Source organism: Tenrec ecaudatus, chromosome 11, assembly GCF_050624435.1.
Source record: "Tenrec ecaudatus isolate mTenEca1 chromosome 11, mTenEca1.hap1, whole genome shotgun sequence".
In the NCBI taxonomy this organism is placed as follows: domain Eukaryota; kingdom Metazoa; phylum Chordata; class Mammalia; order Afrosoricida; family Tenrecidae; genus Tenrec; species Tenrec ecaudatus.
The window spans coordinates 2315959-2343925 of record NC_134540.1 but is presented as its reverse complement, the minus strand read 5'-3'; the positions used below and the strand labels follow the sequence as shown (position 1 = coordinate 2343925).

The 27967-nt window shown below is 57.3% G+C and overlaps 1 protein-coding gene across 1 annotated transcript in view; it reads right to left on the bottom strand.

Annotated features, from left to right (window-relative positions):
* Positions 1 to 2530: 2530 nt before the first annotated feature.
* The window catches only part of STARD13 (StAR related lipid transfer domain containing 13), a 107941-nt gene continuing 82504 nt past the window's right edge, over positions 2531 to 27967 (bottom strand). The window contains exons 4-14 of the mRNA XM_075562756.1: positions 25597 to 25660; positions 17679 to 19024; positions 15118 to 15291; positions 14654 to 14813; positions 12763 to 12961; positions 11279 to 11489; positions 10051 to 10165; positions 8798 to 9019; positions 6920 to 7137; positions 6040 to 6216; positions 2531 to 5657 (exon numbers count right to left, since the gene is read on the bottom strand). Coding sequence (XP_075418871.1) covers positions 5540 to 5657; positions 6040 to 6216; positions 6920 to 7137; positions 8798 to 9019; positions 10051 to 10165; positions 11279 to 11489; positions 12763 to 12961; positions 14654 to 14813; positions 15118 to 15291; positions 17679 to 19024; positions 25597 to 25660 — 3004 coding nt within the window. The 3' untranslated portion in view covers positions 2531 to 5539. The remainder of the gene's footprint in view (positions 5658 to 6039; positions 6217 to 6919; positions 7138 to 8797; positions 9020 to 10050; positions 10166 to 11278; positions 11490 to 12762; positions 12962 to 14653; positions 14814 to 15117; positions 15292 to 17678; positions 19025 to 25596; positions 25661 to 27967) is intronic.

Below are 27967 nucleotides of genomic sequence, written 5' to 3'. Positions count from 1 at the left end.
ACTGGGCTGGTGGCTGAAGGATGGGTCCCCTCCGCAGCACGTTAGAAGAACGGCCCAGCAGTCAACCTCTGGTACACCAGCCGGGGAGCGCCTCCTGGATCCCAGCTCTACCGAGACAGAAACCGTGGTCTGTGTGTCACCAGGGCGCCAGCCCCGGGACTCACAGAGAATGGGACTATTGGGACCCGCTGGCGTTTCTTGGGCTGGCTGTTGGAAGTGGTTTGACAGGCAGGCCTTCCTTCCTAGTCTTAGCCTGGAGCTGTGCTGCAAGCTGCTTGGCCTCACCAGCATGTGCAGGGCCTCACCGGCATGTGCAGGGCCCCGCCGGCCGATGGTGGAGGCTGTGCGTGAGCTGCCCTGGCCTGCAGCTACTGTGTTGAGAGGAGGACAGGATTGTCCACGCCTGTGAAGAGTGACCGCCTGGGAAACCGGCAGAGGCGGTTCTACCCTGTCCCGTAGGCCACTGCGTGTCAGGGTAGAATCTACTCCACGACAGTGAGCTTGTATTTTTTGCTTTTCCGTTCGTTCTTTTTGGGTTATCACCTTGGGGTCTTGAAGGCTTAAGAGTTGGGTGTTGAGTTGCCACGTCAACAGTGGCGGTTCATGCCATCCACCGTGGTCAGACTCCAACAGCTGCCCTGGAGGAGAAACACAAGGCCATCTGCCCCGTGAAGATCCGGTCTCAGAAGCCCACAGGCGGTTCGACTCCGCCCCACGGAGTCGCTATGGATCAGAATCGGCCGACAGCGGGGAGTTTGGTTTTTTATTGGCCACTCTCATAGCTGAGACACAGCCAAGGTGCCTGCGGGCTAGCGGATGCTTGCTGGTAACCGTGTCCTTTGGCTGAGGAGCAGTTCATGGTAAATGGTCTTAGAACCAGGATTCCACTTCTGAGACAAAGCATTCAAAGTCTTAACTGGGTGGGGAGGAATGGTAGGAGGAGGTACTAGACCGCTCCATCTCAACTATAAGAACAGCAGTGGGGCATTTAGGGGGCTCACCTGCTGGGCATGGAGGCTGACGGCTAAAGGGTGTAGGAGTTGTGAGGTCGGTGGGACCCGGGGAGAGGCAGCTCTGGAAGAAAGGGGGACAGGACGGAGGTAGAAACCATTTAACAGACAGACAGAGAGATCCACCTGCTCTAGTCAGGATGCCTGTTAGACTGTGACTGCTGTATGCTGATCTATTTGTTTGTTTGTTCTTTTTGGTGTTTATCTGTACAAGATAGGCTGGATAGACAATTTCACAGAGACAGCAACTGGTCCGACGGTTCTTGGGGGTCATGGGGGGTGTTGGGGGGAGGGGGCTTGGGTAGAGGTGGGTGGAGAGCCAACAGGAAGTGTTCTAAAATGGATCGCGAGAAGGGTATAGTTTTTCTGGTCAAGTTTCATCAATCAGTTTGTATCTGAGAGGAATTACTGACAGGTGAATGACGGGTAAACATAATAGGGGAATAAGAAGAAAGAAAAAAGAAAAGAAATATATAAATATATGTGTATTTGTTTACATATGTATATATATGCAAATGTAACAAGGAAGCAGATAGGCTTCGGGCCTCTTCTTAAATTTTACCTCAGTTCAAGAATGGTTTACTCTAATAATGTGACAATGTACGATACTCACCTTCCGACACGATCGCTGAAGACAAAGCAGGTGCATAAGCAAATGTGAAGAAAGCTGATGGTGCCTGGTCATTATAAGATACAGCGTCTGGGGTCTCAAAGGCTCGAAGTTAAACAAGGGGCCATCTAACAGGGAAGCCACAAAGCCCACATGGAAGAGGCACACCAGCTGTGTGATCATGAGGTTGCGCCAGAATTTAAAAACATGCAACCAAATTGATGTGAAGGGGCGTGGATGTGCAAGATCATTGGACAGTCCCTCTTAGAAGGGTCACATGGAAGGGATGAGAAATCCCGGGTACAGTATCGCACTGATGAAACATATAACTCTCCTACTGATGTGGCTCTTTAATATTTCCTCCCTTACTATTAGGGTTTTTATTGTTTTATCTCATTGATCATGTTAGACTTGAGTGTGTTCGTTTGCGTATTCAAGATTACTCGTGCATGAAAGCCAAGATCGATAACCCTCAAGAAACAGTAACGGGAGTAATGGATCCTGGGCGTACGGGAAGCGAGTGGGGGAGGGGGAGGGGCTGATAGCATTGGTGACTGTATAAGCCCACTCAATGGGACTGAATCTGTATGGGCATGGGTATATTGGACCCTGTAAGATGTAGCCAAGAAACACCCCAAAACACTATTATAGGGGGGAAACAGCATTCCTGGGAGTGGGGTGGGCCTGGGAGGGGATATAGAAGAGCTGATATCAGGAAGTTCAAGAAATAACGAAAATGTCCTGAAACGGAATGCGGTAGCAATGGTGAATACTTCTTTGCTGTGATTGAACAATGGTTTGTTATGATATCTTTAGGAGCTCACAGTGAAATGATTGAAAAAAATTTTTTGATTTAAAAATATATATTTTTTAAAAAGAATGAAAAACCCAACACGCCTTTGGTAGGAAACTGGAGTTATTTAATGCATATAAATTTATCTGCCTTGGCAATTAGTTATGTACAGTTGACGATTGGTGATCAACAGCTGAGGTAAACAACAAACAAACATATACATGAGGTATAAATATAATATTGAAATGCAACAGTATAGTTCATTTCCGTTGCCAAGGTAACAGTGAGTAAAATATTGTGGTGTGTCACCAGCAAGCCCCATGCATCTCTTCCCTCCTGTTGGCTCCTTCCCTTCACCTCCTCTCCCTGATTGGCTTTTAAACAAAAGCGCACTGAGGTGTCTCCCAGCAGCAGTGTGCCTGGTCGGGCGTGACACCCACCAGGTGGTTCGCAGAGCAGGGGATCGGGCACTTTTGTTGCTAAGGATCTTCTTCTAGCCCCTCGCTACTCAGCGGGTGGCAGGGGGCACCCTGAGGTGTGGGTGGCAGGGTCTCCGACAGACACAGCCCCTTTATCAGCACTGGGTGCCATGTGCCCACTGCAGGGCTCTGGGTGGCATGGCGGGCTCTCTGACAGCCATGAAGAGAGGCTGGTGTCTAGGGCAGGGCCAGCGCCTGGTAATTACGTCTCACAAACAGATTTCTCTGCACAAATGAGAGAGAGCCAGCCGGCGCTGGATGGGGGGATTCTGAAAGGCATTGGCAGAAGTGACTTTGCTTGGCTCAGATGGCAAAGGGGAGCCTGCGTTACCTTCTCAGAGAGGCAGGGAGATGAGCCAGGCCCAGGACCGTCACTCAGAGGGGTGGGGGTGGGGGGCTAGGGGGTGGGATTGTTCTTTGCATTATTCTGAGCTCGGAGGCAGCATTTTTATTCCTCTCAATAGAACAATTGCACATTGGGGATAAGAAAAAAAACCCCAATACATGAAGGCACATAGTCCAAGAAGAAGCAAACACACTTATTTAAGTCTTTCTTCTTCTCCCCCCCTGCCCCCTCCCCTCCCACACCAGGTGCTAAGCCTTAACCATCTCTGTCAGGGGCTACCAACATCAAAAGCAATAACTCCAAAAGAACAACGTTGTCCTTGAATCCAAACATAATAATTTACTTTTCTCTCTAGAGCTGGTCGGCTGGAACAAAAGCACGACTTCCGTCCACGCGGAATGGTCCGCGGAGGGTCAGTGTCCTCCGTCTGGACAATAAATAAGGCTCGGACTGGAGCTAGCGACTGAAAGGACTCAAGATTAATCACCATGTCCGTGTTTTTCTCTAAAACTAGTTTAAAAACATAGTTTTGGTCTTAGGTTAATTAAAAAAAAAAAAAGCCAAACAAACAACAACAACAAAACCCTGTGCGTCAGCTGAGTGAATCATAGGTGGGTAAGTCAAAAAGTATTGCTACGGGAGGCACTCCGGTTCATATGCACTCAGGCTTCTTCCAAATGGAATGTCTGTGAGCCAGTCGCTGTGGGCAGTGGGCAGCTACAGGCAAGTTGGCTCAGGGACACGATTGCTTTAGTCTCTGTAGCCCCCCCCCCCAAAAAAAGACCCAATCAAAATAGCCTTCTGAGGGGATCTTGGAGACAGGTAAATTCAAGGCTATGCTCGTTAACTGTTTGGGGGAATGCCAATGGGGTAATCTTGAGCACCGTTTCTTGAAGGACGTGGGGCTGTCACTGGGGATTTGGGGGGAAGAAGTTTGGGGAGGAGGCTACACTGAGGCTTTCTTCTTCCTCCCTTGTGACATGGCTCCTGCAGGGGAGCGAGGCCCATCCCACGAGGATCTTGTTGGGAAACCTCACCCCACTCACCACCCACCCTCCCCCTGATCTAGTTCCTCCCATTTGTTCCCCAAGCTCCACGGACCTCGGAAGGAGCAGGGTTGGAGTCCCTCCTGGGTGCTAAAGCTCCCATTTGACTCGACGCTCCTCAAAGGCGCGGAATCCTTTGGGAAAGGCTTTGTGAGATGGAAACAGCACCCTCAGAAATGGACCCCAACAGAGTCTGCGTCGTCGAGAAGGCCAGGCAGTCTCATTTTGAGGCTGCTGTGGTTTGGTAGGAATACTTTTTGACACCCCCCCCTCACAGCTTGGACTCTTCTCTGTAGCAGAGCATGAATTTCCTGAAGCTCCCGTGGTCCAGTCCTGGGGGGGGGGGGTCACTCTCCCTTTGCTCGCATCCAGGGCTAGAGTCCATGCAGTGAACCGTGGCCACGCAGGCCACCAGCCAAACGGAGAGCCGCCACGCCCACGAGGACTCTGGAGAGCACAGTGGTTGGCGGGCTGAGTGCGTAAATGCAGGGATCAGGCGCAGCTCTCCCGCCGCGGGGCAGCCCGGGGCCAGTGTGGACGCTCGCCGAGTCCTGCAGCCACCTGCGATCCAGCCTTCCCTTTGGCTGCAACTTCCTGCCCGATCCTTTGCTTTAAGATAAAGGGATATTCCGCAGGGTTTGAGAACGTTGGGATTCCATTTCCCTTTGGTTAGCGCATCTTTGGTTGGACAGAAAGGGCCGTGTTTCCACACCGAGCGTGAGCAGCAGACTCTGCTCGGCCCCTGAGACGGCGGGGAGACGGTGGAAAGGAGAGGCTCAGCCAGCCCTCCCTGTGCCCCTTTCAAGGCACAGAACTCCAGATGGAATCGGCATCTTACACACCCACAGGGAGACAGCAGTGCACACACCTGTGTGCAGGCCCACTCTGGACGGACGTTTATTTACAATGAAGGAGGTGCTTCTTGGAAGCTTTTAAATAGCAAACTAGGCGATGCACAAAGAACAACCCATTTAATTTTAGGTAACATAGATAAATGTTCTGATTTTTTTATATAAAAATATATCAGTAGGGCTATAGCCATCTCCAGGAGGGCTAGGATCGGTTCTTATAGATTCTTTATTTCATCTTTTCCCGTTGGGCTTGGCAGTGTCCTTGTGTTTGGCATGCGCCGTGCCCACGGCTCTGTCTGTCTGCCTGTCCGTCTGTCTCTCGCTCGCTCGCTCGTTCTCCTCACGCGTGTTTGGCTGTGCTTCCGCTTCCCTGAGCTTGGTGCCAGAACTTGGCGGGATCTTGCTCAGATCTTTGTTTCTGGCCCCTCAGCAATGAGGGGCTGGAAAGAGTTTCGGATCCGGGCGACTTCGGCCGTGCACAGATGACCAAAGACCTTGCTGTACCACTCTGGGGAGTGACCCCTGCGGGGAGAGAAGCAGAAAGGGGCGCATGTGTCTGTGCCCTAAATCAGGTCGACCTGCCCAGGCACCCTGGGGTTTGGGGTCTGTCTGCAAACTGCTCTGGGATGACACCTGGAGGGTCCAAGGACCCTTTGCCTGCCATTGGGTCCATTCAGGGCAACCCTGTAAGTGAGGTTGTCACTCTTGATGGGAACAGACAGCCTCGTCTTTCTCCTGAGGAGCGGTGGGCGGGTTTGAACACCAGTCTTGCCATGAGCAGCTCAGAGCACGACACGGGGCACCGCCAGGGTTTCTCAGAAAAGCCAATACATGACGATGATTATCTACCCAGTATAGCCATGAGGGGTGAGACGTTGGGTCCTCACGGCCGGTCCCCACTTACTTGAGGTCCACCCTGCAGACGTGGGTCAGCCGGGACTTCCCAGAGCCGCAGGGCTCTATTAGGTACTGCGATGCCATCACAGTCCCACGCACGCTTCCCATGGGCCGGGCTTCCTCATGCTCCACCGACATGGATACCAGGGCGCACGTGCCCTTGGGCAGATCCGTCCTCCAGGTCCTGGGGCAAAGCAACCGCGCGGCTCAGAGCTGGCCACCCACTGCCAAGCCCGAGCCCTCTGGGTCATGGCCACCATGTTCAGAGCAGCCCTGGTGGGGCAGTAGCTAGGTGCCCATGCCCACCCAGAGGTGTCACTGGATCGGCACCCGAGTGGAACCCCGGGCCTCAGGCCACGCTTCTGGGGCCAACCTCGTTCTCCGCCTGCCAGGAGTGCCTGCTGCCCGTCCAGCGTGCCCCGCTCCGTGAGGGCATGCACAGCCACACAGTCCAACCTCGGAAGTGGCACTGACCGGAACGGGGAGAGCGAGGCAGCCTGAAGGCCCGGGCAGTGGGGGCAGAGGGCCCGGGACGGGCTCAGCCAGTGCAGTAGACACGCAGCAGATCTTCCCCGGCCTCTGTTTGGAGACAGGAGCCAGAGCTGCGGCCCAGGGAGCTGCGGGAGCCCCCGGGAGAGGGCCAGGCGAGAGGTCTGAGCGAGGAGTCACAGCATCGGGCACCACTGAGGACCACACCAGAACCCCAAACCCATGGCCGCCCAGTCGGTTCTGACTGTGGGACAGAGCAGACCTGCCCGCAAGACTGTCTCTCCCGTGGGGGGAGCCGGCCTCAGCTTCGCCCTCGGAGCAGCTGGCGGGTTTGAACCTTCAACCTCGCAGTGGCTGCCCAGTGCCAGGATCACGGCACCGCAGCCCGGGCGGCTCACCTGAGGACCACGAAGTCCCGGGCAGGGTGGGGGTCCATTGTGTTCAGCAGGTACTGGTAGACCTCCGTGTGCTTGTCCAGGGCTTCCAGAACCTTCCACTGCACAAAGTCTTCATCCCATAGATGGCGCTCCCTCAGCACCCGGTTCAGGACGACGGACGGGGGCGCCTCCACCTCCACCGACGCCTTCCACAGCTTCAGCGGGTGCCCGTCCCCCACCTTGGAAGGATGTGACCAGAGAGCTGGTTAGAGGTGACCTGGCCCCACTGTGACCCCGCCGGGCCTCTGCCTGCACAGCCCTTGGGAGCAGTGACCCTATGTGCCTCAGGCCTGCGACTCAACCACGCCGGTACCGGTGCCGGTCCTGCCACCACACTATTGATGACAGGGCTGCCGACACCGGCACTCACAGCGCTGACCACGCAGCACACACACCTCCAACCCAGCTGGCTCTTAGCAGCCCTCCTCCGACACTGGGGGCCCCGGGATGCACTCGGGAAGGACTCGGCTGCTCACTGAGAAGGTGCGTGTTCAAGGCACTCTTGCACCTGGGAAGAAACGCCTGGAAAAGCTAATTCTGACAAAGGGTTAAAACAAATGACACCAGAGGCTTGGGCCCGCCCCACGGTGCCTCTGCAGAGAGGCACCTGCTTCCCAGACAGCACTGCTGCGTGTCAGCGTGCCCGTTTTACAGAGGTGAACACAAAGGCACGGGGGCCGGTAAACTGGCCAAGGGCACACAGCTACGTGGCAGTTGGGATCGAGGTAGGGGCACTTGTGGGTCTCTCAGCTGGTGTGTTTGCACCCTCTCTGTACCCAGAGCCCAAGCTGGCCCGGGCTAGACACTCAGTTCTCACTCAGGCAGGCCCACGTGTCCAGAGAACAGCACTCTGCAGGGTTCCGGGGCCAGGAACTCGTGGACGCTCAGGTGGCCTGTCCCACCTACCTCATCGCTCAGTTCCCACAAGCCCACCTGCTAGTGACTTTCTCCTTCCAGAAGTTCAGAAGCTGTGCTTCCACCCCCAGAGGCAAATAGAGACTTTCCCCAAAACCAAACCCACTGCCATCGAGCAGAGGCTGACTCACAGCGAGCCTGTGGGTCAGGGTGGAACTGCCTCTGTGGGTTTCCGGGGCTGGGGCGCTGCAGGAGCAGACAGCCCCCTCTTTCTCCTTCAGAGCCTCTGGTGGATTTGAACCGCCGACCTTGTGTTAGCAGTTCAGCGGGTGGATTCTGACGTGTAGCGACCCTGTGGGACGGGGTGGAACTGCCCCAAGCTCTTCACGGGGGTCTCTTCTTCCTTTTGCTGCTAGCCCCACCCGCCGGCCCCTCTGCCTCTGAGCCAGGGTCGCCTCACAGCAGCTTCTGTAGGGTTCCCTCGGCTGCAGCCCTGGCAGGAGCAGGCGGCCTCCTATTTCTCCTGCGGCATGGCTGGTGGGTTTGAACTGCTGACCTGCGACCAAACTGAGGTCTCTCCAAGGTTGGGAGCAACTTGCAACATGGCCCCTTGTGGACAGGGTCCTGGCTACAGATATCCAGGCCTTTCTGCCAAGGTGCCTGTGGGTGGACTGGACCCGCCAGCCTTTGGGTGGGCAACAGGACACTTAACTGCTAGAGCCACCCCAGCCCAGAAACCGGATACTGTGAAGGGGAGTCCTCTCAGACAGAAGAGAACTGATCCCCAGGGATTCTGGGGGCAGACAGCCTCATCCTTCTCTCACGGAGCAGCGGGTGGGCTCGAACCGGTGACCTTTATGCTAAGTAGGGGAGTGCTGAACCCACAGTGGCACCAGGGCTGGCTCTGAGACACCCAGGGACTCTGAAGCCGCATCGGGAGTCCCTGCTGGCTCGAGGTGGCCCCGGGGGTGACTGCTGCATTACCTTCTTGAAGGCCAGGTCTGCGTTGTCTAAGCTGGGGCAGGCGACCCAGCCCTTAAACTTCTCCTTGGCCTCCTTCTGCAGGCCCTGGACCAGGTGCTCCAGGTACGTGTGCACCGTGGCCCCGCCCTCCTCCAGGTGCTTGCCCAGGTCGTTCAGCGTGGGAGAAGGCGTGTCGGCGTCCAGGTATGCCTTCTTCGACTGTGCCACCATCTCCAGGGGAACCTGGGCCAACACACGCAGGGAAAGGTCGCACTCAGAGCTGAGCCAAGGCCGGCTGACCGCTGAGACTGCCCGTGGAGGGATGGGGGCCCAGGCTGTGGGCCATGTGTGGGCGGGGTGTTCGATGGGCTTTGCCCGTGCTGGGAGGGAGGGTGGGGGTGGGCAGTGGCTTCACAAAGTCAGGAAGCACACAGGTATTTCTGAGGGGGACCGTGAGAGCCAGGTGTCCACCTCCGGCGGGGCCGTCAGTTTGTCTGTCTCTCTCTGTGAGGGGGGATGTCTGAGCTCTCCTCTCTGACAGGGCCATCTGTCTGTCTGCCTGTCTCTGACAGGGCTCCCTGAACACTCCTCTGTCTCACTCTCTCTGAGGGAGAGAGATTGCACCCTCTCTCTCTGATACAGCTCCCCACCTTTGCAGGCTCGACAGCATCATTCTAGCCACCGCCTCCGGCCCCTCCTCATTTTGCGTTTGGCGCATGTCAATGCGCACTCACTGCGCGTATGTTTATTGTAAACACAGAGATGTGTGTTTATTCCCGCTCGGTGGCACATGTGCTCAGCCCACCGTGAACAGCATTCAAGCAAACAGACCCAAGACCCAAACCACCAAATGCAGCCCTGGAAGAGCCTGCCCTTGTTAGCGTGCCCGGCCCCCGTGGGCCGGTGCCGATGCTAACCAGGAGGAGCACCTGAAGCCAAGCCCGGCGTCTGCAGTAGCCCAGTGGCTGCGTTTGTGAGTGCCTGTGGATTCTAACACATGGGCTCACCTGAGTCAGTCCTGGGGGTCAGGCCAGATATGACACAATGTGGCAGGGTGATTGCACTCCTGAGAACTGTTGTCATGGCAACCCTGGCAGCCTTGAACCGTCAGAGCCCTATTGCGTGCCTTGGTCGGGAGGCAAGGCTAAGGGAAGTCTAGCTGTCATTGTATCCGGAACCAACAGTGTTCGTCGACTGTGTGGCAGCCACCCCAGGCGTCTTGCGTCCCCTGTCAGAGTCGTTAGGGAGGGTGGCGAGAGCCTGCCACTGCTCACCTCAAACAGTTGGTCACACTCCACGATCATGTGGGCCAGCCCCTGGGCGGCCGCCAGGTTCTCACTGAGGTCCCTCTGGTCTGGCTTCCCCGTGGCGTATTTCTTCTGAATCACTCTGCAATCGGACCGGCGTGTCACCAGCAGGAACAGAACGACCGGCCGCTCCTCCTGCTCTCTTCTCGGACCCAGCTCCGCCCAGAGGCCAGCTGCTCTCAGTCCAAAGAAGAGCAATGTCCTGGCTGCCCAGAGGCACTGGGCCAGCCCGGCAGTCTGACTGCTCACGACTGGAAACCTCAGAAGACTGGATGGCAGGCGTGGGCATGGTGGTCCCCAGAGATGCCCCTAGTGGGACCAGAGTTGGCTCTGTCTGTGCCTGGGAGCGACGAGGCTCGGGCTGGTGGCAGGCGCGTTCTGGCTGCAACAGGGTGCTGGCAGACCCTCCGTAGAAACAGAACGTGCAGCACGCAGGTTCCCATGGTTCGTGAACTTAGTGCCTGGGTGGTGCAGACAGTTAAGCGCTCGCCTGCTTGGGGTTTAAATCGACCTGGGGTGCCTCCCAAGAAAGGCCTGGCTATCTGAATGGCCACAGCGCCTATGAACCAGGGGGCCCTGACACACGGCGGGGCGCGATGAGTTGGGATGGGCTGGATGGCGGTGAAGAGCCGCCTCGCACGGGGCCAGTCCCTGCGTCCTGCAAAGGTTAATGTGGTTGACAGGGAACCAACCCCCTCCCCCAACTCACGGCCGTCGAATCGATTCTGACTCACAGCAACCCTGTAGGACAGGGTAGAACTGCTCTGTGAGATTCTGAGGCTGCCACTCTTAACAGGAGTAGAAAGCCTCGTCTTTCTCCTGCGGTGTGGTCGGTGGTTTCGAACTGCTGAGCTTGCAGTTAGCAGCCCAATTAGTAACCACGCCATCGCCCAGAAACCAACAAACTCTCTGTCGTCGAGTCAATTCCGACTCACAGGGACCCTGCAGGACAGAGTGGAACCGCCCCTGCGGGTTTCCGAGGCTGTTAATCTTCACAGGAGTAGACAGCCTCATCTGTCTCCCTTGGAGCGCCTGATGGGTTTGAACTCCTGACCTTCCCGCTAACAGCCTGACTCATAATCCGCTATGTGGAAGAATGTCCCGGCATGCTACTTCCAAGAGATTGGCCCTGAAGAGCTCCTGAGATGCAGGGTCTTCTTCTGGGGACACTTGTGAACTGCCGGGGGAAACCCACCTTGAGGCGCTTTCTTTCTTCAGCAGATTCAGGTGGAAAAGGGAGGGGGCCAGGCACACTGCCAGGTTCATGGGCGTCATCTGGTTCTCCTGCACCAGGCTGACCACGTCACTCAGGAAGCACAGCAGCGTCTGCAGGACCTCCCGGTTCTCGTCGGCCAGCAGCAAGATGGCGGCCTGCACCGCCTGCAGCCACTGCTCCTTGGGGACATCTGAGGGAACGAGGGGGCCAGGCGGTCAGCGGGGAACTGCCACAGACAGAGCCAGCCATCCAGACAGCCAGGACATGCCCCATGGGAGGGAACTGGTCCAGCGGGGGCCCAGTCCAGGGGGGCTTCAAATGGGTTCCACACGGGGCAGACGCCGCCATTCCCCAAAGGGCCACGCTTGGATCTGCAGGGTAACCTGTTTTGCCCGTGGCAGCATTTTTATCCAAGGGGTATGGTGGAAAGGCTGGCGGTTCAAATCCCCGGTTGCTCCGTGGGAGAGTGACGAAGCAGTCTGTCCATGTACAGAAGGCAGTCCGGGGACCCGAGGGGGCAGGTCTACTGTCTAGGGTTTCCACGGGTCAGAGTGGACTCCCCAACAATGGGTTTTCCGTGAGCACATTGAAAGCTCCGGCTTTTCAGCCAGCAGATGAATGCTTAATGATCATGCCACCAGGACGGCCCTCTGTGTGCCCTGCGGGCTCCCAGGGAGCAGCTGGGGGGTTGAACCTCGGGCCTTTGGGTCAGCAGCTCAGTGCTCTAACCACTGCGCAACCAGGACCCCATCTAACCCCGAAGAGCGCGGTCCTGTCCGGGCTCTAGCAATGGGCACAGCCCCTTCACTTGACCCCCCACTTTGCCTGGTGGTGGGTGACTGCCCCTCGTGCTGTCCCCCATGAGGTCAGCAGTTCCGGTCTGCGAGCCGCCCCCGGGAGAAAGACTTCTGTCTTCATCAAGACTGACCACTCCGGAGCCCACAGGGGCAGTTCTCGTCCGTCCCCGGGCTCCCTGTGAGTGGGGACTGCCTGGGTGGCAGTGAGCTGTCCTACGGGGTCGCTGGGAGGGGCAGTGGGTTTGGGTTAAAGGGCTCTGTGGGTGAGGCGCGGGCCTGTGAACGGGAAGGTCTGCAGTTCAAACCCACTGGGTGCCCTGAGGGAGCAAGAAAAGGCTGTCTGCTCCTGTGAAGACGTCCAGTCTCGGAAAGCAGAGCGGGCAGTTGTGCTCTGCCTGGTCGTGATGGCAGTGTGTGTGTGTGTGTGTGTGTGTGTGTGGCGGGGGGGAGGGGGTTGTGGTTCTCAGTGGTTTACACTTGGCTAACCAGAAGCATTCAGCAAGAGGAAGAGGAAGGCAGGGCTGCCCGTCCACTCCCCAAAGGTGACACCCTCGGGCAATACTTCAAGGTGGCCTGGTGCCCACACGCCAGGACACTGTTGCTATTCCGACTCTCTGGTCCCCCTGCGACAGCCCCGCGACCCGGGGTGCCCAGGCCGGCACTCACACTGGTAGATGTGCAGGAAGGTGTCGCTGAGCTTGCTGGTGAACAGGGGCTCCGGAAGGTCCCGGAAGAACTGCTTCACCATGTCGGCCACATCGTAGGCCGACTGTTCGTCGTAGCTGACGCTCCGGGGGAAGCTCTCATTCATCTGGCGCAGGGCTTGGATCCGGGACTTCACACCGGACTTCCGGAAAAGGCCCACCTGGAACAGGCCACAGGACCCGTTAGTGGACCCGTGGGAAGTTCCGGTACAATCCGAGTGGGGCATTCACAAGTGGTCAGGCAGGCAGGTGGTGACCACTAGGGGTGCCCAGGACCCCCTCTCTGTGCCCAGGAAAGCCCCCTCTCAGTGTGAAACAAAGGGGAGGGGTGTGGCTGCTTTCACCCTGCAGAGGCATTGGGGTGGGAGGTGGAGGGGTGGTGGTGGTGGTGTTGGGGGTGGCAGGCTACGGAAGGTGTCAGCGGATGACAGGCTGCCCCTTTGTGTGTGGTAATGAACACAGGTTCCTCTTTGATGGTTCTTTGCATGCCATGGCTTAGCACCTGGGTCCCACAACCCGGGTCCTCAGGCCTGTTTCCTGAGAGCAGGGAACAGCGTCTTCTTCTCCTTAAGTTTGGGATGAGTTGGAAAACACAATTCCCGATTATGTTTAGACAAGCTTCCCTGGAGACCCTGGAGAATGTCTAGGTTCCCCTGGCAGCGACTCCCAGGAATGAGGGGATGCCGCGCATCTGTCGGAGCACACACTGAGCTGCTAAACACAAGGTCAGCGGTTCAAACCCACCAGGCACCCCGAGAGACACAGGCAAAGCTATCTGCTCCTGTGAAGACCCCCAGTCTTGGGGACCCTCCACAGGGGCTGAGGTGAGGCGGCAGGATCCGAGGGCAGTGCTTCTGGTTAGTTATGCATCTCCTTCTCTTAGCGGGAATGGAGGGCAAGGCTTGCTTCTGTCACGCGGCTGAGAGAGTTCAGAGCACCGGCTTCCCGGTGAGCAGCTCAGCGCTTAACCGCTGTGCCACCAGGGCCCAGATCACGAAGATGACAGCTTAGGAGACTGTGGGGCAGCCCTGTTCTGTTACGCAGGGTCGGTGACTGACACAGCTGCTGCAGCAATGAGCTCACCACCAGGAACCGTGGTGAGCACGGTGCAGGACCGGGCGGGCACGCTGCCTTCTGATTTGCACATGGTCGCTGTGGGTCAGAACCGCTGGGTCGCACCCAACCACACAACCAGCCTTTGCCTTCTGGGCGGGCCAGGCGTCTGTGGTGCTCAGACGGAACACTTGGAGGAGACCCCGGGTGTTCGTATAGTGCAGGGGGCCCTGGTGGCACCGTGAACAGGCCCTTGGCTGAGACCCGCCGCTGCTCTCAGAGGGAAAGGCCAGGCTGTGCGCTCCTGAGAAGACTGACGACCCGGAGCCTCGGGGCAGCTCTACTGGGTTCGTGGGGCGTCCCTGAGCCCCTTTAGGCGCTGGGAAAGCACACGTGCCCACCTGGACGCCCTGCCACAGCCACCTGTGCAGGGAGGTCTGGAACCAACCCCAACGTCCCCGAGGCCCGGTCGTAGATTCTGCCACCAAGAGCACCTGCCAGTGGAGAGGGTGGCCCTGTGCTGTGTCCTGGGGTGGGCGGGGTTGTGCCTCGCTTCCTGCTCACTCCCCTCCCCGCCGTCCAGTGGACACTGACTCACAGCCATCCCACAGGACAGGGTAGAACTCCCTCCGCCCCCGCTCCAGGTGTCCGACGCTGAAATTCTTTAAGGGAACACAGTCTCATTTTTCTCCCGTGGGCTGGCTGGTGGGTTTGAACTGCCGACTGGCTGGTCAGCAGCCAGGTGTCCCCACGGAGCCGCCCGGGCCCTTCTTCCCGCACAGCAGGCCGCGTGGCCATACCTGGTCGAGGCAACTGTGGCGCAGGTATCTCAGTGCCTGCTGGATGCTCTGAGGCAGGGGCTGGCCCGTCCGCTGCACGTGGACCGTCAGGGGGACGCCGAAGACCGTTCTGTCTTTGTAGTCGGGGACCTTCATCCTCTTCATGAACTTCGGCACGGACCTAGGGTTCGCAGAGCCCTGTCAGACGGGGGCAAGGTGGGGAGGGGCAGGGACAGACACAGCCAGGTGGGGGCAGCTCTGCTGGAGTGTGGACAGACCACCTTCTGGCTGGGCCACATCTGCCCCTTTAAATGCCTGTTCCCACTGACTGGTCCACTTTCACGCTGTGGATGCAGACTCACCCTGGAGGGAGTCATGGGGACAAAGGGCAGGCCCTCGCGAGTTCAGGAGCATGGGCAAGGGTCCCGGGAGCCCTGGGATGAGCCTCCCTCCCCCTGCACCACGAGGTGGTGCTCTGTACGCACCATGTCCAGCTGTGCTTGCTGGACGTGGACTGCCTGTCCATGATGGCCGTCAGACGCAGCAGAGAGAGGCGTTGCAGCAGGTTCAGCTGGCCGGCTGTCTGCAAGCTGATGGGGGACGAGGCCATGGACAACGGCAGCTGGTTGGGGAGCTGGAGGCTGTGCCAGCGCAGTCTCCTGGAGCAGAGGGACGGGGTATGGATAGGGAACTCAGAAAGGGGCGTCGGAACACTTCCCAAGCCAGAGCCCCTCCGAGCCCAGCCTGTCCAGTCCGGCGTCCACCAACCTGGGAAAGGTGACCTCCCCGCTTTCCCCAGAGGCTGGAGCTCCAGCAATGTCACTGCATTCTATCTGCCCCGAGATTCAGCCGCCCAAATGCTGAGGCAGCTTTGACTAATGGACACACACACACACACACACACACACACACACACACACACACAGGGAGAGGAGGGAGCCGGCCAACGGAAGACAGGGAGGGAGGGAGGGAGGGAGGGAGGGAGGGAGGGAGGGAGAGAAAGAGAGCGAAAAGAGAAGAGGAGAGAGGAGAGAGGAGAGAGGGGAGAGAGAGAGAGAGAGAGAGAGAGAGAGAGAGAGAGAGAGAGAGAGAGAGAGAGAGAGAGAGAGAGAGAGAGAGAGAGAGAGAGAGAGAGAGAAGATGGAGAGAAAAGGCAACAGAGAGAGGAGAGAAAAGAGACAGGGAGAGAGAGAGGAGAAAGAAGATGGAGAGAAAAGATAACAGGAGAGAAAAGATGAGAGAGAGAGAGAGAGAGAGAGAGAGAGAGAGAGAGAGAGAGAGAGAGAGAGAGAGAGAGAGAGAAGAGAGGGGGTGGGAGGAGAGGAGGGAGAGCTGAGATAGCCAAGGTGGGTGAGCAGATGCTCCGGCATCTGGAGACCGTGGCAGGGCCCTGTGGTCCTCTGTGGATGGGAAGCCGTGTCTGACCCCACAGCCACCAGAGGCTGAAGCAGCACGCTGTCTCACCGCTCCCAGACGCCAGTCCCTGTGGGGTCATGGTTCTGGGGTTTTCCATTAGGGATGTTTTAACGAATACTTTCCAAGGTCGCAGGGAGGGCCTGGTGTCCTCGGCCTGGGTCTGGGTTATCCAGGATTCCCCACTGGGCTGAGCGTTGTGTGTGGCCCCTTAAAGCCCACCACACCACTGCCATCGAGTCGATGGATAACTGTCCCTGTGGGTTTTCCAAGGCTGTCACTCTATGGGAGCAGACGGCCCCAGCTTTCTTCTCCCTTGGACCAGCTGGTGGGCTCGATCTGCTGACCTTGTGGCTCCTAGCCCAACACATCACCCGCCACAGCACCAGGGCTCCTTGCTGGGCCCCTAAGAAGCTTGACAACAAAATGAGACGTTTTGAAATAAAAATACATTTGGAAAAGGGTGTGTGGGGATGAGTTTGGATCCAGGAACCATCACATCCTTGGTCCTCAGAGCCGGTTCTGGCCCAGTGTGCTTCCCGGGGTGGGGCTCTCTTGGAGCGGACTACCAGAACTTTCTTCCAGCCACCTCTGGGTGAGTTGGAAGCCCAACCATTTGGCCAGTGGCTATAGCTTAACTGTTCCCAGTGCCAGGGACTCAGCAATACAGTAACTGCTTCTTAGCAACATGAGCGGATGCCTACAACAGACAGCAACGTCCAAACATGCAGGTGACTGGGGTCTGAAAGACTCATGAGCAGCCGCCTATGGTGTCAATGCTGTCTCCCCATCGGAGGAGAGATGGGTGGAAACCCGAAAGACTCTGGAAACCATGAGGCCACAGACTCAGGGACCACTGAGCCCTCAGTCTCCACAGCCCGGGAGCAGGAGCAGCAGCTGGTGCCCGGCACCCACTCCCTGCTGCTCTGAAAGCGATCCTCTTAGAAGGTCCTGGGTGGAGTAGGAGGAAAAGATGTGGAATGGACCCCCACATCCTGAAAGGGACGAAGCTCACTGGACAGCTGCAGACTGGCAGAACCCCGCAGCCTGGCCCTGAGTCACCTTGCAGGTCTGGACCTGAACTCACCTCTGGGGCTCCATTTCCAGCCTGACCACAAGCAAGTCTGTGAGGGGAACAGTAAGACTAGGGAGCTACCCCCCGTCTCCCCCCCCCAACACCCTGCTTGAGAGGGGCAGGGAGGCCCTGACCCCAGGACAGCGTTCAGAAGGTCTGGGGAGGAGGAATGGACACGGGAGGCAGCGTGGGAGCAGTGTTCCAGGCGAGGCGGGCAGGTAACGTCCAGGTGAGGGGATGCACCACGGGGGGAAGACCCCATCAAGGAGAGGGAACACTTGGGTTGCTGACGGGGACACGGGTCTGCTCTGTGAAGCTGCACTCGATTCCCATGGGAGAGTTTTTCCTTTTTGTCTTTCAAAAGACAAGGCCAGCACAGGTGACGGCCCTGGCTCTTAAGCATCATGAGGTCCTGCTCCGGAGAACAGGTACAAAGGGCCCACATAGGCCTGAGGACACACGGCTACTGAAAAGGGCGCACACACAAGCAGGAGCAGCCTGGCCGGCGGCACGCTCCACCAATAAGTGACTGGGAAGCACGTCACGCTCGCCACCCACCTGTTGGGTCTGGTCAGTGAGGCCCCCACTCCGGAGTCCCTCCTCTCTCGCCCCCCCGGGGCCTCGGGGTCCGCTAGCGATGTCCCGTCCCGGTCCCCATCGCTGGGCGTGGACCCGCTCTCTGAGACTGAGTTGCCTTCGAAGTCTAAGGTGATCTGAGCAGGTGGTGGGAAGGGGGGCTCCGTGGGACCGGGGCCCAGCTCCGGCAGGATGTCCCTGGACCAGTCATCCACCACCTCCTGCAGCCCGCTGACCTGCTGCACAATGTCTTCCAGGTGCGGGCAGAAGTCGTCCTGGCCCAGGTCCAGCAGGTCGCCCGTGCTGGCGTACAGGTGGAAGCTGGGCACGTTGTCGTAGATGCTGATGCGGCTCTCCCGCGAGCTGGATGCCATCAGCCGAGACTCACTGCCGCCGGCGTCCTGCTGTCGGCCCAGGCCATCCGCTCTCCAGTGGGCCCCGCTGCCGCTGTCCGTGGGTGCCAGGCTTTCGATGGATAGCGCCTTGGGGAACGTCCCTGGCTTGTGGTCCTTGGGGATGTGTACCAGCAAGTCCTCCTGGGATCGGCAGGCAGATGAGCGGCCCTGGGTGCCAGGCACCCGCAGCGCCGTGCCCGCCAGCACGTCCAAGTCTTCTAGGTACAGGCCTCCTCGTTTGCTGGCCTCCTGGCGCCTGGGCTCCGGTGGGCCGGGGGTGCTGGGGGTGCTGCCGCTGAGCTGAGAGTCCGGGCTGTGGGCCGGCCCCTTGGTGGAGGCTCCTGGGCCTGGGTCCTGGAAGTCCCAGGTGGGGGGCAGCAGGGTGTCCTGCTGTAGCAAGGGCCCGCCGATGGCCAAGCCCCAGGTCCCCCCGGGCCCCTTGTGCTTCCCAGGTCCCCCTCGGGTTCGCAGCCCCTCCATGCGTTTCAGGATGGACTTGGCTCTGGTCCTCCCTGACTTCTCATTCTTGGGGGGTCCCGGGGAGTGGGCAGTGCTTCGGGGGGATGTTGCCAGGTGGCTGCCGGTGGCTGCGGCGTCCAGGCTGGACAGGCCTTCGGTGGTGTAGAGCTGCGGGGGGCAGTCCCAGGGCTCGTGGCTGGCGCTGGGTGCCCCTGGCTGGGCCCTGCCCTCGCTGCTCACGCTGCCCGCGCTGCTGCCGCTGTGCAGAGAGGAGACCTCGGGCTCGCTCAGCTCCGTGAGCATGCTCTCCGTGCTCTGGGCATCCCGCATACTAGCGCCGCCCGGTGGCCCCGCCCCCTCTCCAGCGCCGGCGAGCAGCGGGTGCAGGTCGTCCACGCGAGACCATCGGCGGCTGGTCCTCTGGAAAGTCCACTTGTTGCTGAGGCAGAGGTCGTCCTCATCGGAGGCGTCGCTCTGAAACGCAGCAAGCGAGAGGCGCCGTTACTCAGGCCGGGGCTGCTCCAGCCAGCACCCCTAGCCTGTCCTCCTTCCATCACTCAGCCACGGCCTGGGGTCTAGCAACGCCCCAGCCCAGCCCGGCCAAACCCACTGCCACTGAGTGACCCTGCAGGATTTCCCATGTGCCTCCTAGCCTGCCCTCTTTCTACGACCATGCAGCTGCCTGGGGTCTAGCAAAAATCCTTGTCCAAACCCACTGCCACTGAATCCATTCCACAGGACAGCGCAAAGCTGCCCAGGGTCTCCCACCCCACCCCACCCCCCGCCCCACTGTCACCACGTCCATTCTGACTCGCAGTGACTCTACAGGACAGCGCAGAGCTTCCCCGGTGGGTTTCCTACCTACTTTGCTATGCTATTGGGCTGATTCTGTCCCACGGCGACCCTGGAGGACAGGGACACCTCCGTAAGGCTGTTGAGGTTGTACATCTTTACTATGAGAGCAGACAGCCTCATCTTTCTCCCTCGAGTGCGCCTGGTGGTTTTCAATTGCTGATCTTGCGGTGAGCAGCCCAGTGCTTAATCCGCTGGGGCTCCCTGGGCAATCCTGTTTACAGGGGCAGATTTCTGGCCCCTCCCCTGGAGCCATTGGATTGGAAGCAGAAATCCAAACGAAACCTGCTGCTGTCGAGAAGATGCCAACTCACAAGGACCCCGTGGTGCCGACCAGAGCTGTCCCACAGTGTCTCTAAGGCTCCCGCCAGGGCATCTCCCCATGGAGCCACTGCGGGAATCTGGACCACGGACCTTCCTGAGCCACTATGGTGGTTACATAGTTTCATGTCAACTTGAAGCTCTACACACGAGCAGGGGTGGTCGTCAGCCTGTCCATCAGGTCACAACCGGATAGTGGCTCCTTGTGGGCGTGGCTTTCTCACAAGGAGGGTCCTGGGAACACCCTCCTCTCTACCTTCACCTTCCTGCTGCCAGAGCCCTGGGGATGCGTCCACCGCCACTGCACCCAAAGACTTTGCACCCACCGGCCGGGGATCTCCCTGTGTTCTGCACCATGGCTGTGGGTCTGAAGAGGGACTGATGGACTAGTATCGGACTTACTTATGGACTTGAGTTGGACTGGACTGGGATTTTTTTTAAGTAGATATAATGGCTTCTTGATAGAAAACTCTTTCTTACACAGATGAGTGTCGCCGGATTTGTTTCTCTAGTCAACCGAGCTTAAAGCTGCCACCAAGCTCTTTGGATCCTTGCACTTGCTGGGTCTGAGGGCGCTGCTCTAGGAATACTCACTTAAGGTCCTATCATCTCCCCTCCCCTCCCTCCATTAGGGGTACACTCGTCACAAGCCGGTGTGGTTTCATGTTTTGATCATATTTGCACCCCAACCCCCCTGGTGACACCACTGTCCCTGCCCCTGACTGGGAATAAAACACAGGCCACACCCACCAGTCAGGGGTTGAACTGTCTTCCCCCTAAAACATATACTGAAGTCCCGTGACTGCGGGCTTGTTGGGAGAGGTAATTGGGTTCAGATGAGCTCATGGGGTGGCTAACTCCGCAGGACCAGTGTCCCCATGAGGAGAGGGGAAGGGTCACAGACACAATTAGAATGCCATGTGCCGATGGTGGCAGATGGTGGCGGCCCCTGGGCGCTGAGCCTACAAGATGCAGAAAGGCCGGGGTTGCTAGCCACCCCAGCCAAGAAGAGTGTGCAACACAGTCACCCTGAGACCTTCTGGGGACGGCAAGAGACTGGGCTTCCCCTGTCCCCAGCCACCAGGCTCTGCTCATCTCTTGCAGCCGCCTGGTAAGAGAAGGACAGCGGGCCATGGGGTTGCTGGCGGGATCCAATGAGATCGTGCATGCACCTCATTCCTGCGTCACGACCTGCTTGCCATTTTCCCAGCTTGTGCAATCGCGTATCCGCCTTTACACATTCGCACACCTTTGTAAATGGCTCGGGCCCGCCTCCCCGCTCCCGTCAGTGGGTCCTAACGTGGAGGCCTGTGTGCTGCTGGAAGCTGTGTCACCGGTATTTCACACACGGGCAGGTCACCCAAAGTGGACAGGCTTCAACAGAGGGTCCAGACTAAGGAAGGCGTCTGTGGAAAGGGCCATCCAGGGCTGAAGGATTAGCCACTGGAAACTTAATGGGTTGCAGCGGAGGGACCACTGTCTGATTCAGCACCCGCAACGTGAGCCCCCTGGCTTGGCAGACCCTCGAAATGAATCTGGGGAAGAGCTGTCTCCTTGGAGTGGAGTCGACCGGAACGCTGTGGATGGAGCGAAGCTTCGGAATCTTCACTTGCTGATGGGACACGGCTCAAAATGAGCAGAAACTGTCGAAGACATTCATTCATAGCTGGAGTGTGTAATGCACGAAGTGTGCATCTAGGGAGATCGGAAGTAGTCAAAAATGAAGTGGAGCACAGCAAGATGGATCGACATCCTAGGCATTCCTGGCCCGGCCATTTTGAATCAGACCGCCGTGCGGCTTAGTAAGCCGAGAAGGACCAACTCAGGGGAATGATGTCACACTCGTCATCAAAAGGACATTTCAAGGTCAGTCTTGAAGTGCAATCCTGTCTGTGATAGGTCACATGTGTACACCTACACGGAGGAAGACCAGTGACGATAGATTCGATTCAAACTAACGCAGCGCCTGCTCGGCATTCTGGCAGCTCCTCTCGTCTAGAGTCGGCCCAATGTGCCGGCAGGGGACACTGACCATCCGGTGCCTGGAAGGTGGAGGGTACGACAAAGAGGAAGGGCAAGATGGCCTTGGTAATGGAAATGAAGCTGGAATTCTGCAAGACCAAGGATTTCTTCGTGGCAAACACCTTCTCTTACAACATAAATGGCAGCGTTACAATGTGGACCTCACCAGGTGGCACACACAGGAATCAGGTGCACGACACCTGTGGGAAGAGACAATGGCCAGGGGCTGCCCGGGCCACAGACATCCACTGCTCAGGTGCACGCTCAGCTGCAGCTCAAGAAAACAAAGACGCGTCCACGAGAGCCCCAGTCAACCCTGCAGACCCGTCACCTGAGGTCTGAGAACTCCTCACCAACAGGGTTGACGCAGGAACACCGACGACAGACGACCTGATGAGCTGGGTGAGATGACATTTAAAAACATATTGTGCGCTCGACACAACAGATGGACGGATGTATGGATGGTGACATGGGCTGCAAGAGCCCCCAGTAAAATGATTTTTTAAAAAAAGACATCAGAAAACTGTTAAAAAGATCGGAGAGAAACGACCAAAGTGGATGTCAGAAGAGCCTCCACAACTTGCTCTTGATCGTAGAGTCGCTGAAGCAAAGTGATGAAGTGAAAGAGCTGCAGAGAAAATGTCACAGGGCGGCTCGACTAGCGGCCAGTAAAGTGTCGTGATGACATGCACCAAGACCCGGGGTTGGAAAGCCGACGAGGAAGCTTGGGATCCCTCAAGCTGGAAGAGCGGATTCAAGGGAAGGGAGGTTCCCTAGGGGAGGCGGCCTGCTTCCTATATGCGTGGACATGTGGCAAAGCTTGCTTGCCCTCTTGCTGGGTCTGGCTCTTGCATCTGGCTCATTGACCTTCAGTTCTTTGGACTGAGCCATCAGCCTGCCACATTGGCCGCCTGCCCCGAGAGTCTTTAGTTGCCCGCCATCTGACGCGAGCGTGGACTCCAGGCGGTCACCAGCCTGTCCCCTTCCTGCCCATCTTGGGGGTTCATCAGCCCCCATACCTGTGAGAGTCAGGAGACGTCTCAAGCCTGACACCTACCTGACCCAGGGACTTGGAATCTACTTGCAGGTGGACCTGACTGCTGGAATTGGACTTGTGAGCTATTTCCTTGATGTACATTCTCTTGATCTTATTTTTCCTGCACCATCTTCCAGATATACAGTTATAAGCATTTAAATGATAGTATTTATAATAAATATAAACAGGCACTGGTTTCACTTGTTTAGAGAACCCAGCCAAACAGGTGTGGTTACGCTCCATCTTAGTCCAAAGGCGGGGAGGCGACTGGGTGTGTTTACAAACAGCCCCACCAAGCCAAATTCCCTCTCTCTTCCCTACGGCTTAGAAGACCCCCAAGATACCACGGACTCGGAAGGGCTGGGTTTCGGCAAGCCACCTGAGAAGATGCTCGAGTTATGGTCAAGATGGCGGCCCGAGCTGGGCTTAGAGAAGGTGAGGTGAGGGGCTCCTGGCTGAGGACTGCAACAGACTGCGGGTGGAGAGAGCACAGAGAAGCGAGGGGGCCTCGCTGGACGGGGGCTCTGTCCGTTTCCTAGAATACCGTGAATAAAGCAGAAGACGGTGAGGACAGCCCAAGATCACCTGCAAACACCTGCACAGACACACAGACCAGTTTCCTTGGCTGCCAAGGGTCAGGAGGCACAGAGTGTAAAATCCAGTGTGGCTCGCAGCAGAACCCAGCGGAATCGTAGTGACGATGCCGAATCAGCGTCGAGCCCCGGGGACACGCAGCGTGGCTGATAGGAAGAGAGCTGGGGTCACTCTGAGCAAGGGCTCGACTGCCACCGAGGCTGGCCCCTGGAGCCCGCCAGTTGATCTGTTGCAGAGAGAGGACAGAAGTAGTTGCTTCCATCGAGATTCCAGCCTCAGAAGCCCACGGGGCTCTGCTCCGTCTTCTGGCATGGCTGTGAGCTGGAACTGAAGGGAGGGCAACACGTCTGTTTGTTTTTAACTGTTGGTGGAGAGTAGCAGGACTGAGATAGAGAAATATCTAAACAAGCTGAACAAGTCCTGGTGATACACTGGAGTTTCATGGAGCAAAACTTAAAGCCCTTCATCCCAACCATCCATGGGATCATGTGCCAAACAAAACTGACTGCCGCCGAGTCGGTGCTAACTCACAGTGACCCGGCAGGACAGAGGAGACCTGTCCCTGTGGGTCTCTGCGCCTGTAACTCTTTACAGGAGCAGACAGCTTCATTTCTCTCCCGAGGAGCGGCTGGTGCGTTTGAACTGCTGACCTTGCCAACACCAGCAGGCCTCCTTTTACAGGGCTTCGTGGTGGTTCCTCCTTGCGCCTTGCCATTCTCATCAGATGGAAGCTTCGTGTATGTGAGCCATGTGATCTGGGCGGTGGTGGCTCAGGGGCAGATGCCTGCCCTTCTGTGCAGGAGGACCCTGGTTCGATTCTCAGTCGCTGCACTCTGTGAGCAGCTGCCGCCATGGCCAGTGCTGCTGTGATATAGAACAGGTCTTCTGCGAAGCGTCCAGGCGAAGACGGCCTAGTGGGCAAGGCCTGGAGAGTTACTCTCCAAATTCAGCCGGTGAAAAGATTGTGGTCCTGTTCCATTCCGCTCAAGTTGGGGGTCACATTGAAGGCCAACACCACCACCACCACCACCACCACCACTAAGATGACCGAACAAAGACCCTCGTGCTAAGGGGCCTGGCCAGAGGCCATTCCCAGGCCTCAGAAGTTCAACCTGTGAGGCTGACATTGACAGCACCCACAGGAGAGTGGCTGGGGGTCTAGAAAGCATTCTCCTGTGAGGCATGATGGGAAGAGAGGATGCCGTGATGAGGGGTCGATTCCAACAAGGGAGCCAGGCTCATTTTCTGGGTTTCCAGAGCGGGTAGAGGCCCTGCAGGTGCCGCACCGCGATGACCCTGCTTGGGAGACCAGGAGAACAGCCCTCAGGGACAGAGACATGCTGTTGAAACATGCCGCTCACACACCTGCTGGACGCAGGGTGGCCACCCACGTTCTGTTTGTAAAAGCGCATGATCCGGGAAGCGCAGTAAAGGGAGGTGTGCCTGGGCAGGCAATGCCAACCCCGCCCCCAGCGCCAGGACCCTTGGTGACCTAGGGAACTGCGAGAAGTCCCCCAGAGCTTCCGGAGGACGGTACAAAGGTGAGAAGGGGGAGGACGAGGATGCTTGGTAACTTGTTGGGATGCTCGCCGATGCCCAACCCCCCACAACATCAGCACGGGGGGGCCCGCCTACCTGGGAATGCATCCAGATCTGAATCAAAGTGTTATGGAGAGAACGATAGAGAAGATACCATAGGGGGACCTCTGGCTCCCCCGCAAAACCCTCCTAAGCCTGGAATCTCTGTGCAGCTGTGCGTCTTTACTGAGACAGTGCGCCTGGCCCTCGTGCGTGTCACTGCAAACCTGGAGACCTCCACGTGAGCTGGTTTCCTGTGCGGTCCTGCTTGTGCGCCCGTTGTTTCCTGCGCGTGTCATATGTGGAAATACGGTGTTGGGGTCCACCACGGGGCTGCCTTACCCACCAGGCAAACTTCTGATGTCTTTCTGCACACCCGCTGAGAAACAGGGCTGGAGGCCCAAGGAGCCAGTGGAACCCCCTTCGGGGGAGCCCTTGGATTAAAACATGGAAAGCAAAGCAGAGCGGCGGCGCCTGGCTTGAGATTCGTGGTGGTCAGGGTCGAAGGAGACAGCTGGCAGACCGGTGCAGGCTGTTGGGTGTTTCAGAGTCTTGCTGGGCCCCAGCTTTACTTCGACTCTACAGATAGAAACACGGTTCCCGCAGAACCGGCCCCCGACCTCGCCAGGTGTGGACAACCTACCTTTTTCCTCTGGAGGTTGACATCCAGCCTCATGGAGGCGCACTTGTTCAAGGTGTTCAGCCGTCTGAAAGAGAAGGAGGAGGGGGTGATGGTGACGGCCGCCGGGGACCATCGGCTTCCTCCCGAGCTTCCCAACAGGTGAACCTTTCCCACTACAGCGATGACTTGGTCACCTTTCATTTTTTTCAGCTCAGGGGGCTCCTCAAGCTGCTTCGCAGCAAACCTTTCTGCTCACTGTGGTTGGCTCCCAACCTCAGCCCCGCAGGAAGGTCCCAGTCCCTCACACCTTGGACAGATCCGTGGAAGGCAACGAATTCCTCACGACAAACACTTTTTCAACAACATAGGCAGTGACTCTACCCGTGGACCTTGCCAGACGGACCGCACAGAAATCAAACGGACTAGAGCTGTGGGAAGAGAGGCGGCAGACGCTCGGCATCAGCAGCCCAAAGGAGGCCAGGCGCCGACTGTGGACCAGGCCATCAATTGCTCATAGGCAAGTTCAGGCTGGGGCTGAAGAAAATTACAGCAAGCCCATGGGAGCCAAACCACGACCTTGAGGGCATCCCACTTGAACTTCCGGAGCATCCCAAAAACAGATGCGCTGCCTTGAACACTGATGCGTGGTGGGAAGACATCAGGGGCCTCACACACGAGGAAAGCAGACGGCCGTTAAAAGGACAGTAAAAGACCGACGCGGATGTGAGAAACGATCCTGAAACGTGCTGTTTCCATCACAGAGGAATGACGACCCCAAAGAGCCGACGAGAACGTTTCGAAGGGCAGCTTGTGAAGACGGTGTTACAACGGAGTATGTGCCAAGACGGCGTTGGAAAGTCACAAAGGAAAACACGCCCCGCGTGTCTCAGGCTGAAAGAACTAAGAAACAAAAACAAACCTTGAGCTGAAATATCACAGGATTCCACGGGCAAACTAGGAGCCCTGAAGGGCTAGTGTTTAGCGCTGGGCTGCAGGGTCAGCAGTTTGAAACCAGCAGCAGCTCTAGGGAAGAAAGGCACGGCTTTGCACGCCCATCCGGAGAGAGTCTCAGAAACTCTCCGGTCCAGTCCCACCCCGTCCTGCGGGGTCGCCATGAGTCAGCGCCGACTCGACGGCAGTGAGTGTGTCGTTTGGGAATGACGCAGAAAGCCCCAAACGAAGATTCTCAGCAGGGGGTGGCGGGGGCGGGGCCGCAGGAGCAGCGGCGTGCTGTTAGTCAGACCCTCGTAGAAACGGGAGAGCGGGTGTCAGGGTCATGGAATCTGCCCTTCCAGCTGGGCGCAGCGAGGAGACGATGTTCAGTTTGTTAGCGAGCGGCCGTCACGGCCTGTCCCTGAAGGCGTGACTCGGGCGGCACTGACGACAGGAGCTTAGCACCGAGCATGGTGACGTGCCGTAGACGGACCACTGCCCGGCCCTGCAGCGTGCTCCAGCGGCCACGGCTGAGTGGTTTCCAGTATTACGTCAGAACACGTCGCCCATCACACCTATGTCAGCACACTGATTAGGTGCAACCGTCTCCCTCCGGGTTTGCATGCGGGTGTCTGAATCGGCAGACGATAGGACAGCACCACCGTGCACGCAGTGCACTGTAATTAGGAATTACAATGCTGCTTTTGATGACAATTGAATTAGGATTCTGGTTCAGAAGTGACGACAAACACGTCTTTTAATCCCAAAACGAAGGCATATAGGGGAGAGCCAAGTGGAGGCAGAGAGCAGCAGACAGAGAGGAACGACAGGAGGCTGCTGTGCACAGGCAGGACGATTACACTGTGCCTGACACAGCCAAACAAGCTCTGGGAAAAATTATAAGGTGGCAAATATCACAGTAGTTTCTGCAAATGCATCATGAATTAGAGCCTTGCATGGAAAAAAGCAGATTGAGAAGGCGCCCTGGTGGCACCGTGCGATCAGCATTAGACGTCTAGCTGTAAGATCGTTAGTTCAAACCCACCGCCTTCTTCTTGGGAGAAAGACGGGGCTGTTTGCCCCTTAAAGATGTACAGTCCTGCAAGCCTTGGGTAGCGGTGAGTTGGAATTGACTCAGTGGTAATGAGACTATGGCGTGATAAATCTTTTCAGTTACAGAAATTGTTTTTTTTTAATCAAGAGCCAAAGCCTTAAAAAGATGTTTTACCAAAAAGTGCGAGGTCTTATGCCACTTAACAGTTGCTTTGAGTACCAGATATCTAAGTATCGATTGATTAAAAGTCTAAAAAGTTGCAAGTGCTTTCTTTAGCTTTACGTGAACATTGTGGAATGAAGCACTGACCACCTAATAGTCTGACTACTTTTTAATCTCAAAACCTAAAGCTGTAGAAAGAAATAATTTCATTCCCTAAAAATAATACACGTGATGTAGATGACT